General features: G+C 40.7%; 1 protein-coding gene across 12 annotated transcripts in view; it reads right to left on the bottom strand.

The window, feature by feature from the left end:
- Positions 1–883: 883 nt before the first annotated feature.
- LOC143933776 (matrix-remodeling-associated protein 5-like) overlaps positions 884–13,303 on the bottom strand; it is a 337,821-nt gene continuing 325,401 nt past the window's right edge. For all 12 annotated transcript variants that reach the window (XM_077456794.1, XM_077456787.1, XM_077456788.1 and 9 more), the window contains 5 exons: positions 12,124–12,148; positions 8,261–8,286; positions 6,207–6,280; positions 2,713–2,742; positions 884–1,005 (listed from right to left, as the gene is read on the bottom strand). In XM_077456794.1, the coding sequence (XP_077312920.1) occupies positions 943–1,005; positions 2,713–2,742; positions 6,207–6,280; positions 8,261–8,286; positions 12,124–12,148 (218 nt within the window). In that variant the 3' untranslated portion in view covers positions 884–942. The remainder of the gene's footprint in view (positions 1,006–2,712; positions 2,743–6,206; positions 6,281–8,260; positions 8,287–12,123; positions 12,149–13,303) is intronic.

Genomic DNA, 13,303 nt, shown 5'->3' with positions numbered 1-13,303 from the left:
ATTCAGAGCATGCGCAAACATTTGTGCAATGGACTTGTGTACACACGATCAGACTTTCCGACAACAACGTTTTGTGGGCGGAAAATTTGAGAACCTGCTAAGAAACATTTGTTGGCGGAAAGTCCGACAGCAAATGTTTGATGGAGCATACACACGGTCGGACTTTCCGACAACAAGCTCACATCCAACATTTCCCATCGGAAAATCTGACCGTGTGTACGTGGCATAAGAGTTATAATTCTAGGGCCATCATGTATAATCTGAGCTGAACTAACTATAGAGGCTTTTAAAGCATGGACAATTGTGGGTACCATAGTTTTTTGCTGTATTACGGGAGCATGCAGTTTTAAAAAAATGGCCTATTTGTTATCTCTTTTATAGACACAACCTTATCTTTTATATCCTATTATGAAATGATGGATTATATTGTATTTGTGTGTTATACAATTTATTTGAGTGTATTTTATTACTGAACATAGATGTGATAAACAGTACCATAAATATTGTATGACATAAAAATATTCCATCCACCACCATTTTATTCTACGGGCTCTGCTGTCAGAAAATCTAAAACATTTGGAGGCTTTAGTGGAAAATAAATGTGGGTGGATTGACCAAAAAGGCATCGCACCACGTCCCATATAGTCAAAAAAAATTGGAAACTTCAACATTTATTTTAACATCAATAAAAACACACATCTAGATCCAATAAAAAATATATATATTTGCACTTAGGGTTAATTTTATATTGGCCTTTCTTTACACAGTTATAGTTTGAGGCTTTCGGTGTCTTTTCATGTAAAAAAAATGGCATTTTAGTATTTGTGCGCAAAAAAAATGGTTCCGATGAAAGTGGTAAGGATGTAAAGTGGGGAAATGGTCCTGGGAGGGAGTAATTGATATGCAATAACTAGACAGCTATACATAACAGTGTTGTTACCTTTAGTATTTTCCAGCAGTAGACTCCATGTTGCTGTATATGGATTTGTCCTTGTGCGTTAGTTGCTATTTGTGAAAAGAAAGTTAGTCAGTTTGGCTGGAACATTATAGGACTGGGATTTCAAGTATAATTAAATGAAAAAATAATTCTGTAATGTAATTTTTAAACTCTTGCGATTAACTAATATTCATGTATTCTGATATATATAAATATTCTACTAAAAAATAAAATACAATTATGTAACTAATTCCCTTATAAAGAATATCCAATCAGTGATCTGAAAAAAGTAACTAAATTAACACTAGATAATATCATAACAAAGTAGTGCCAAATCACCCTGAGGAAGTTACATGTCTCTGTGACGTAACTCTGTGACGTAACGCGTAGGGGGGAGGAACAGGTTTAGTGCAACACTTCGATTGATTCTGGAAATATGAAGCTGATGCACTGTCATGGAGATTGTATGATTTATGCTGTGTATAGTAGGTGCACTGGAGCACCCAGCAAACGTGAATTGTTTACTTTAAAAAAAAATAAAAGCATAGAATTTTTAACGATATAAGCACTATTGGAGCTGCTTTCTTTACATATATGATTTGGCAACCACTCATACTGGAGGGATAAAACAACGGTAGCGGAAGGAGGAACGGACACCTGTTACATTAGTCCTTAGAGACTAGAAAGATGTTTTTGACTGAGTTTAAAGTGATTGTAAGGCTTCGTTTTTTATTTTTATTTAAAAAAACATGTCATACCTCTACTGTGCAGATCATTTTGCACAGTTTGGACCCAATCCACGACTTGTGGGGTCCCCCGGCAGAGCTGGTAGCTCCTCCCTGCATCGTATAACTTCCTAGGAGAAGAGCTCTCCCGGGAGGGATACCTTGCGGGCACGCTCCCGAGCTCAGCAATCGGCATCCATAGACACCGAATGTAGGATTCGGCACCGTCCCCAGCACCTGCATCATTGGACTTGATTGACAGCAGAGGGAGCCAATGGCTACGCTGCTATCACTCTATCCAATCAAGAGCTGAGTCACCGGGCAGAAAGGAAGAGCGCGTCCCTGGCAGAGGAATACAGGACTGTGGGCCAGTCAGTGACTTTTTTTCACCTTAATGCATAGAATGCATTAAGGTGAAAAAACATGAGGTTTTACAACCCCTTTAAGTGTGAGGTCACACATTACCAGGTGAGCACAAATCTAATGGGGAGCACAAGGGTGTGTGTTAACACATGCATAAAGGAATAAGAAGGCACCTTTGGGTGTTTGAGATTACAGCACCTTACTGAGAAGCTCTTTAAGTTTTGGACTGCACTTGTTTGCATATTGGAAGTTTATAAATTGGTTGTATTACATTATTGCACATTCAATATATTGCACAATATATAGCATGGCGCTTATAACATTCAATTTGTATTAATTGATTCAGCAGATTGTATTGATATCGGTGGCAAGCAAGTTTTGTACTAGTATTGGCACATTTATTTGGCACTACTTATGATATTATCTAGTGTTAATTGAGTTAATGTATTCATATCAGTGATTGGATATACTCTATAAAGAGAATTAGTTACATCATTTTATTGTATTTTATTAGTAGCGCGGCACATAGAATATTTATATTAAAAATATTCTGTATTTCCTTCATACCATTAGATTTCCCAGTACAGCATTCTGCTAACAGTGCAGTATAACCAGAAGACCAATAATTATTTTACATAAACTGTGATAGCAGACAAAATTAACAATAAAAATATGTATAATATTTACCTCATAGTGAGATTCTTGACTTGTTTTCCCCTGTATATAAAAGGCACATATATTACATCATACAAAAAATACCAAAAGTTATCAGTAATAAAATCTTAGTTATTATTAGAGATTAATGAACAAAAAAAAAATAAGTTGGAGATCAGACCTCTTTTTCTTTTTTTTTCTTTTTTTATTGCAATCCTCTAATAAATGTTTTTTTTTTTAGATTGTCAACACACACACACACACACACACACACACATGCACCTTGACCTCGTTTTATCAACATTGGTTGCACAAATATCAGAAGCATTCACACATGCTGAATACATTTCACTGTAATATTTGTAAGAGATTAATTCCAACCTCTTTAGCTCCATCTAGTGTCCAAAGTGATGCATAGTTCTCTAAAACACCTCCATGAAAGAATTATACTGCATTGTGGTCACTAGATGGAGCTGAAGAGATCGGAATTAGTCTCTTATAAATATTAGGCTAGGTTCACACCAGAGCGATGCGGAAACGCTGCGAATCCGCAGCGTTTTCCCGCATCGCATGCCTCCCGCCAGCAGTTCACACTGCCCTATGCGGACTGCTGGGAGTGTCAATAAAATCTTAATGACACCCCCAGATCAGTCCGCATATCGCAGTGCGATCTGCAAACTCGGACAGGAATCGGATCGCATGGTGTGAACACCCATGCGATCCGATTCTTCTGCGGATCAAAAAAAGGGTCCTGTGCGAGTTTGCGGCGGGTGCGATGCGAATTCAGCCATACTATCTGTATGGCTGAACTCGCATCGCACAGAGATCGGATGTGATTTGCACTGCAGTGCGGTGCGAATCACATCCGGGTCTCCCACCGGCAGCGGTGTGAACCCAGCCTTACAGTGGAATTTATTCAGCAAGTGTGTATGCTTCTGATCTTTGTGCAATTATTTTCTTACAAAAATTCTGGAACATTTATTCAGTGAGCACAAATGTTTCTGACATTTGCGCAACAAATGTTTTAAAAATAGACCCCCAAGTGGCTGGTATTAGGGTAGCAAGCAAACAGGCCCCCTGCTATTGTAATACCCATTTGCTATTTACAACTATGGAATTCTAGAATGGGTAAAAAAATAAATCCCCATTTGAAATGCAATGCCATGATATCCAGGTAAAGGAGTGCCTTTTACCTCTTATTACAGTGGTGTGAAATAGTGTTTGCCCCCTTCCTCATTTCCTGTTCCTTTGCATGTTTGTCACACTTAAGTGTTTCGGAACATGAAACCAATTTAAACAATAGTCAAGGACAACACAAGTAAACACAAAATGCAATTTGTAAATGAAGGTGTTTATTATTAAAGGTGAAAAAAAATCCAAACCATCATGGCCCTGTGTGAAAAAGTGATTGCCCCCTAAACCTAATAACTGGTTGGGCCACCCTTAGCAGCAACAACTGCAACCAAGCGTTTGCGATAACGTGCAATGAGGCTTTTACAGCGTCCTGGAGGAATTTTGGCCCACTCATCTTTGCAGAATTGTCCTAATTCAGTTACATTAGAGGGTTTTCGAGCATGAACGGCCTTTTTAAGGTCATACCACAACATCTCAATAGGATTCAGGTCAGGACTTTGGCTAGGCCACTCCAAAGTCTTCATTTTGTTTTTCTTCAGCCATTCGGTGGTGGACTTGCTGGTGTGTTTAGGATCATTGTCCTGCTGCAGAACCCAAGTTCGTTTCAGCTTGAGTACACGAACAGATGGTCGGACATTCTCCTTCAGGATCTCTTGGTAGACAGCAGAATTCATAGTTCCTTTTATCACGGCAAGTCTTCCAGGTCCTGAAGCAGCAAAACAGCCCCAGACCATCACACTACCACCACCATATTTTACTGTTGGTATAATGTTCTTTTTATGAAATGCAGTGTTCCTTCTACGCCAGATATACTTGGACACACACCTTCCAAAGAGTTCCACTTTTGTCTCATCGGTCCACAGAATGTTGTCCCAAAAGTCTTGGGGATCATCAAGATGTGTTGTGGAGAAATTGAGACGAGCTTTGATGTTCTTTTTGCTCAGCAGTGGTTTTCTCCTTGGAACTCTGCCATGCAGGCCATTTTTGCCCAGTCTTTTCCTGATGGTGGAGGCATGAACGCTGACCTTAACTGAGGCAAGTGAGGCCTGCAGTTCCTTGGACGTTGTTGTGGGGTCTTTTGTGACCTCTTGGATGAGTTGTCGCTGCGCTCTTGGGGCAATTTTGGGCGGCCGGCCACTCCTGGGAAGGTTCACCACTGTTCCATGTCTTCGCCATTTGTGGATAATGGCTCTCACTGTGGTTCGCTGGATTCCCAAAGCTTTGGAAATGGCTTTATAACCCTTTCCAGACTGATAGATCTCAATTACTTTCTTTCTCAATTGTTCCTGAATTTCTTTGGGTCTCGCCATGATGTGTAGCTTTTAAGGATCTTCTGGTGGACCTTACTGTGTCAAGCAGCTCCTATTTAAGTGATGCCTTGATTGTGAACAGGTGTGGCAATAATCAGGCCTGGGTGTGGCTAGAGAATTTGAACTCAGGTGTGGACAACCACAGTTATAGTATGTTTTAACAAGGGGGGCAATCACTTTTTCACACAGGGCCATGATGGTTTGGATTTTTTTTCACCTTTAATAATAAACACCTTCATTTACAAATTGCATTTTGTGTTTACTTGTGTTGTCCTTGACTAATGTTTAAACTGGTTTGATGTTCCGAAACACTTAAGTGTGACAAACATGCAAAGGAACAGGAAATGAGGAAGGGGGCAAACACTTTTTCACACCACTGTATATATGGTCAGTAGAGATGAGCTTCAGATTAGAACCAAGCTAGAATTCAGTCTGCATTTTGCCTTTTTGGCATACAGGAAAACTAAATAGGGTATTCACCTGCCTGCCGAGGAAGTGATAGCTTTAGCAGTGAAGAACTAACAGGCGGAGCTGATCAGAAAGATTGGGTTATAGGACCCTACATTTTTGGTTCTTCTGGGGTTTATTATAGGAAATGGAGCATGAGATTCTAATGGCGCATACACACAGACTTTTCGACGGACTTGGTTCGGCGGACAATCCGAAGGACTTTGCAGCTGAGGCCCGCCGGGCTTTCAAACGAACAGACTTGGCCACACACGATAACTCCCAAAGTCCGACGGATTCAAACGTGATGACGTAGAATAAGTTCATAGCCAGTAGCCAATAGCTTCCCTAGCGTCGGTTTTAGTCCGTCGGACTAGCACACAGACGACTGGATTTTTCGACTGGACTAAAATCCGTCGCAAAGATTTGAAGCCAGTTTTATTTCTAGGTCCACTGGACTTTTGGGAAGAAAAGGTCCACTGGAGCCCACACATGATCGAATTGTCAGACGGAAAGTCCAATAGTGTGTACGCAGCATAAGAATTTTCCATGATCCATTTCCAGTGACCGTTTAGTGAAATTTAATCTGAATTTTTTATTGCACAAATAAATAAATAATAATAATAATTCTATTACCTGAGCTCCTGGCAAAGTTCTTTCATAGATGTGTTGTTCTGGAACATTCACATAGACTTGATTTTCTTGTGTTTCTAAACAGATGACAAAATGTACAAATGAACGGTGTAAAAAGATTGTTTTAAAACTCAATGAGCTGCAATTATAAATAAAATTCATTTATCATATAATCAATAAAAATTATAGAATTTTCTGGGTTTGTATGTCAATGGCTGATCTTCTTTGAATTTGAAGTCCAAATAATAAAAAAGACAAAGTTGCGTTTTCAACAAACGCTGGAATCCTTCACTGGATCATCGGACAGATCACTTTCTTTTCAAGATGTCCTTATCAAGGGTTTTTCTTTATATATATATTATTATCAGTGATGTACATAATGTAAACTATTTGTTCAATATACAGTGGGTATAGAAAAGAATCACCCCTCCCCTTTAAAGTGGAGTTCCACCCAAAAACGGAACTTCCGCTTTTCGAAATCCCCCCTCTGGTGTCACATTCGCCACCTTTCGGGGGGGGGGGGGGGGGAAGGGAAACCTGTCTAGATATCATAGATGCATAGATAGCTGAACCACCTGTGGGTATTTACGCCACTTCTGGCACCTTCTCCGTCCCCCCCCCCCGCTGTCTTCTGGGAAACACACAGGTCCCAGAAGACAGCAGGGAGAAGTGCCAATGCGCAACACTTCCTGATTCCCTTACCGAAGATGGCGGCGCCTCCACCCAAGAGCCAAAGGACGGGTCGGCCTCGGGTGCCGACATCATGGGCGCCCTGGACAGGTAAGTGTCCATATTTTGAAAGTCAGCAGCTGCAGTATTTGTAGCTGCTTACTTTAGTCACAGTTTTTATCCAGCAGTAATTACATTACAATTGCATTGTATAACATTGAAGTGCAAGATATAACACCAACACGTAATAAAAAATAAATTTAAAAAATCTAAAAAACAGAAGCGCTGATTTGGAAAAAGGATCCCCCCCCCCCCAGAAAGACTTGTAAACTCAATCAGGTGTAGCTGATCGCCTTCTCAATGGCACACAAAGCCATTTGACTTTCAACTGTGATGTGTGGAACAATTCTTAGGCCGCGTACACACGCGGGGACTGTTCGCCCAACTTTGTCCGTCAAACAGTTTCGGCAAACAGTCCGCTCAAAATTAGCATGGACGGACATGGCCACACACGACGGACGAACAGTTTGCTGAAACCGTGCGCGATGACCTGAACGGCACGTACGACGGGACGAAAAATACGACGTCCTATACACTGCATTATAACTTTCGGCGTGTAAATCCTTTCTGAGCATGCGCGGAACTTAGTTTGACGAACAAGCCTACACACGAGGGGACTTGTTTCAGCGGACAGTTTTTCGGAATTTCCGAAAAACCTTGTTCAGCGGACTGTTCGCTGAAATTGTCCGCTGAAAGCCCACACACGAGCGGACTGTTTGCCGAAACACTGTTCAGCGGACAAAGTTGGGCGAACAGTCCCCGCGTGTGTACGCGGCCTGATTCTTATGCTGCGTACACACGATCGGAAATGCCAGCAAAACTACGATTAGAGCTTTTGGTCGGAAAATGCGGCCGTGTGTATGCTCCTTCGGTCTTTTGCTGGTGGAATTCCAGCCAGCAAAAGATTGAGAGCATGTTCTCTATTTTTTGATCGGGAAAAGTTCCTATCTGAAAATGCAATTGTCTGTATGCAATTCGGACTCCCAAAAAATCACGCATGCTCGGAAACAATTCGACGCATGCTGGTAAGCATTGAACTTAAATTTCTTGGCTCATCTTAGTGTTGTACGTCACCGTGTTCTTGACAGTCGAAAGTTTAGAGAACTTTTGTGTGACCTTGTGTATGCAAGACAAGCTTGAGCGCTTGTGTGTACGCTGCATTAGATTAGGATGGAAGTTCATTTTTTATTATTCTTGAAATGCTTTATATTTCCAGTTGTGTTTAGAGACGTTTATAAAGGTTCATGAAGTTCATGTGAGGATGTTAAATAAAGTATATGTGTATACTACAAACATATTGTTTATGTAAAGAGAAAATTGTACTTTACCTAGGTGGTGTTCAGGTTCACTTACTCTGTAGAGAAAATAATTTATATTTAGTTTAGACATCAGTTTATAATTTTATTAGGTTATTTATTTGGAAAGCTATCACTGGGCAAAACATTCTCTTGACTAGGGTAGTTCAGACACTGACACTGTATTGGATTCAAATGGTCAGTTTGGCCTTTATTAACTCAAAAACCATATTAAAAACATAAACATTATTAAATGCTCCAGCTCAAATCCGAATAAATGGTTGCAGGTCTCTGACCACCCCATCTCCCCAACTTTGGAATCTGTGGTACCTCTAAGTTAGGTTCTGCCTCCAGCTGCAAAACACTGCCTCGAGGACCACAGACTCCTACAACCTTACTACCCGGTAGTCTAGACTGAGCCAGACCAACCAGGAGTACTCCATACCTGAAATGGGTCCCACCATTTCATCAAATACCTCATGTTGTATACCCATCGTCAAGGACCCAACCGCAAACGAACATCTTCCACCACAGCTAAACCACTTCCACTAGGGCAGGAGGGAGGGACGTTCCACCATGATTTCAACCTGCGACTGATGTGTTTTCGCTCCACCCCCACACTATGAGGCTCCTCCTCATCTCCCCGTGACTCCTCTAATCCGGTAAGAGCCAGTTTATCTAACCAGCACCGGACTTAACGTGTTACAGTCTGCTAGTTACTTGAAAGTCACCCTTTCAAGTGATGCGTTCACCCCACACAGCCTATAGAATTTCCATGAGATTTCAAAGGAAAATTTAAAATGGTCTTGGAACAATGTTATTTTTATTTTAAGATTTAAAGATTTTTAAACGTAAAAATTTTTAAACTGTTATTTTTTTCTAACAAATAACCATTTATTACAGGGTGCATTCCCAATACTGCTATTACAGTACACCCTGGGTTTTCTACAGAATGAGCACAGCAGAACCTGTTTTATTTCAGGCCTTTTCTCTCTAATTAAAAATTCTAATATTACTGATCTTGGAAAGAGCAGAAAGGGAAAGTAGGAAGAAGATAAAGTCAATGCTGTGACTCATTCAAATGGTGCTGAGCCTGTTCAGTTCTGTATGAAACAACCATTTTTTTTTCAACAAAGCAGCTAAGAATAGTAGAGAAACGGATTAAAAAATGCCTACAGTTCCATCTGTTTACTGAAAATATATATGCAATATTGCATCCTAATTTGACTAAAAAATAAAAAAGTAAAATTTTTAGTCTTGAAAAATAAATAAAGAATTATAATACAACTATCTTCATAGTAAGCTAGGTTCTGAAGTTTAACTGGTGAAGCAGTTATGAGTCAAACTTTATAGGTGGTCCGAGCGTACCAAGTTTTTAGTGGTTGTGTTCTAGTTCTATAGGTATTGTTTTAGTTAGGTCTGCTGTATGTTCGTTCGCGTCTGGGTATGCCCAATAGGCTCTATTTTGTAACTTCATTGAAATAATGCAATAAAAAGAATTAAAAAATAAATAAATATAGATATAATACAAAACTCGTTACTATAAATATATGTACTTGAAATAAATAAAAATAAAATAATAAATTCTCCATGAGCCTGAAGTGCCAGGAGCAGGCGACTATCCAGGAACTGACAGCCACACCGCTCACCCCCAGCACGAGTACGAGAATCTGATGAGTGGGGAACTGAAGGGGAGCATGAATGTCACCTCATGCTGTTTGTCACTTTGGATTGTTTCATATACAATTAGCACTACAGATTGAACTTATATATTTTTAATTCAGGTTGGATTTGCACAAGAGACTTTACTTTATTTCCTTGATGAACTTATAAGAAATGTAGTCTATTTTTACTCTATCGCCACTTAACAACTTTGTATGAATTTAGAATTTTTGAATGTCACACGCACTTTTGTACACAAGTGTGGAGGTTTAATGGTTTTGTTGTTGCAAAGTCCGATCGTCTGTATGAGACATTATAGTGACCATACACAGTGCATTTTCTGATTGCTAGAGCTTTTAGCTGTCAAAAGTTTTTAAAGAAACCTTCAGATCCATTTTGGGGATTTAATAGGAGTGCTGGCTGCCACTCTAAACAAGTTTCTGGGCTTAGTGGGCTTTCAACAAATTTGGTGTAGCGTTATTCTGTGTAAACCAGTATAGCTCAAAGTGACTAAAGAGGAAATGACCTTGAATACACAGAGAGCTCATAACAGCTTTAGAAACCAAGGTCTAATTCTTATCATTAGAAACTTTCAGAAGTGTAAATAGTCAAGGTTAAATATGAATGAAATATTAGACACTTTAATCAAATAAGGCAGTAATACGAGTTGAAAAACAAAGGAGAGAGAAGTAATTGAAAACCAGCATTTTTATGCTTTTACTGGACTGGTATTAAAATGCAAGTTACTTAAAATATATTTTGGTAGAAACCTTATCCCCCGACAAACCATCAGTGCAGCAAGATATACACCAAAATAATTGTAAACTGAAACTCCAGCCAAAACTTTGTTTTGTTTTAGATAGGTGGGCAATGGCTTAGGAGATTTAGGAGATTTGCTTATAGAATTACAGTATCTGACCTAGTGTAACTCAGACAGCAAACAAGGGGAACGGATATCATTGGGACAGAAACACTCAAGCCCCATACACACTATCATATTTTCTGCTGAGTTTTTCCTTCAGATTTACCAAAACCATGTAGTAGAAGGGCCTGCCTGATTGCATACACATTGAAACTCCTAAGGTTTGACCTCATATTATATGGTTTTGGTAAATCTGAAGGAAAAACTCAGCAGACAATCTGATAGTGTGTAAGGGGCTTTAGGGCAACCAAGATGGACGAACAATGGTAGGCTGAATTATTATATCCCTCAAAGTATCCCCGTAAAAGGTCACAGCAACTCCTACCATGGGAGTCCCTCCTTATACTGATTTTTTAGGACCTAAGATGAGTTAAAAACAGAGCAGGAAGGGTAAGGGTCCCTATCAATATCCCTCCAGACATCTAAAAAGCTAAATGTGATCCAGCTCACTAGAACCTATACAGAACCAAGTACCGTATTTGCTGCCGTATAAGACGACCTTTTACAGTAAAAAAAAATTAGCAAAAAGCTGGGGTCGTCTTATACGCCGGATATAAAGCCGAATACTCGCCGAGTGTGCGGTAATACTGTATACATACAATATACACCGATGAGCCAATCCCGGCGAGCGATGTATTCTATTAATGAATACAGCGCCTGCTCGGATTGGAGTAACAACCTCTGCAGCCTGCTCGGATTGGCTGTGAGAGTCAGAGGCGCGGGCTGATGATGTAACAGCCTCTGCCAATCCAAGCAGGCACTGTATGCAATAATAGAATGCATAGCTTTCCGTGATTGGCTCAGGGCGGTATACTATATGTATACTGTGAGACAGAATTTTACCCGGCGCCAACTTTGTTTCTGAACATACGGAATTCCTGCACAAGGGGGTCATTTTATACAGTGAGTACAGCACAATACCAACTTTTTAAATTGAAAAGTAGGGGGTCGTCTTATATGCCCAGCCGCCTTATACGCCGGCAAATACGGTAAATTCAAAGTGGATTGACCCTTGAATTATAGTACTTACAATTTTTAACCTGTAGATTTCTATATTCTAATATGAATTTCAGCTCTTTGAGACAGTCCGAAAATGCATAGGGCTATACCCACTTCCAAAATCTCCACATTACAACTGTCTGTATGGGGGGGGTTGGGGGCGGCAAGTGTTCCTTGTTTTTAGACTGGGTTTTTACTAGGTTTAAATCCTCAGCTCATAGAGGTAGGCAAAGGCACAAAGTAAAGAGACTCTTAAGCAGTGTGACCCTCACCTTTAAGAGAAAAAAAGCCTATTTGTACATTTGTGACTTACCTTTTGTTACATCCAATATGTGTTTCTGTAGGATATAGAAAGGTTTTAGTTGGCAAGAGGATAAAGAAGTATAGAATATTCAGAAATACAGCTGAAATGCCAAGATAAATATTTGCATAATCTGATCTTTGCCTATTTACATTTTATAAAGGTATGCTTCACAGCTAAAACTGGGAATAGACATGTAGAAGTGTAAGCGTGCTGATAAAAATACATATTGTCTACACTCTACAGCAGGGGTGGCAACCTTTTGAGCACAGTGCGCCGAAAAATGTTTTCAAAGAAATTGAGCTTACTGATTTTTTAACATAAAAATGTCAACTTCACACTCTCAATCACAAAATTATTTTTTTATAAAGTAAATGCTGTAAATTACTTTAGTAGTGAGACATTAACATCCTGCACTCCCACACCTCAGATCAACCCCAATTTGTGCATCTTCACACCTCAGATCACTGTCCCCCCTGCTTACCTGCCCCACCATTGTACCCCTCTGCTCATCTATCCCACCACTGTACCCCCCTGCTCATCTGTCCCACCACTGTAACACCCTGCTCATCTGTCCCACCACTGTAACACCCTGCTCATCTGCACCACCACTGTACCACCCTGCTCATCTGTCCCACCACTGTACCCCCCTGCTCATCTGCCCCACCAGTGTACCACCCTGCACATCTGCTCCCCACTGTACTACCCTGCACATCTGCCTCACCACTGTACTACCCTGCACATCTACCCCACCACTGTAATCCCCTGCTCACCTGCCCCACCACTGTAACCCCTGTCGTCTGTCCCACCCCTATAACCCCCTGCTCATATGCCCCACCACTGTAACACCCTGTACATCTGCCCCATCACTGTACTGCCCTGCTCATCTGCCCCACCACTGTACCACCCTGATTTTCTATCCCACCACTGTAACCCCCTGCTCATCTTCCCCACCAATGTTACCCTTTCTCATCTGCCCCACCACTGTACCTCTCTGCACATCTGCTCCACTGCCGTACCCCCATGCTCTTCTGTCTCAATGCTAAACCATCGTCTCATTCAGGGGCGGACTGACAACTCATGGGGCCCCCGGGCAGTAGGGGATCATGGGGCCCCCTTTGTCCCCACCCAAACACAAGCCACACCCTCACAAAGCACCACGTATATATTGCACTGGTGCATCATATGCATT

Source organism: Lithobates pipiens, unplaced genomic scaffold, assembly GCF_037356315.1.
Source record: "Lithobates pipiens isolate NorthernLeopardFrog02 unplaced genomic scaffold, aLitPip1_a1.2 Scaffold_27, whole genome shotgun sequence".
Lineage (NCBI taxonomy): Eukaryota > Metazoa > Chordata > Amphibia > Anura > Ranidae > Lithobates > Lithobates pipiens.
This window is presented reverse-complemented; position numbering and strand designations above follow the sequence as displayed.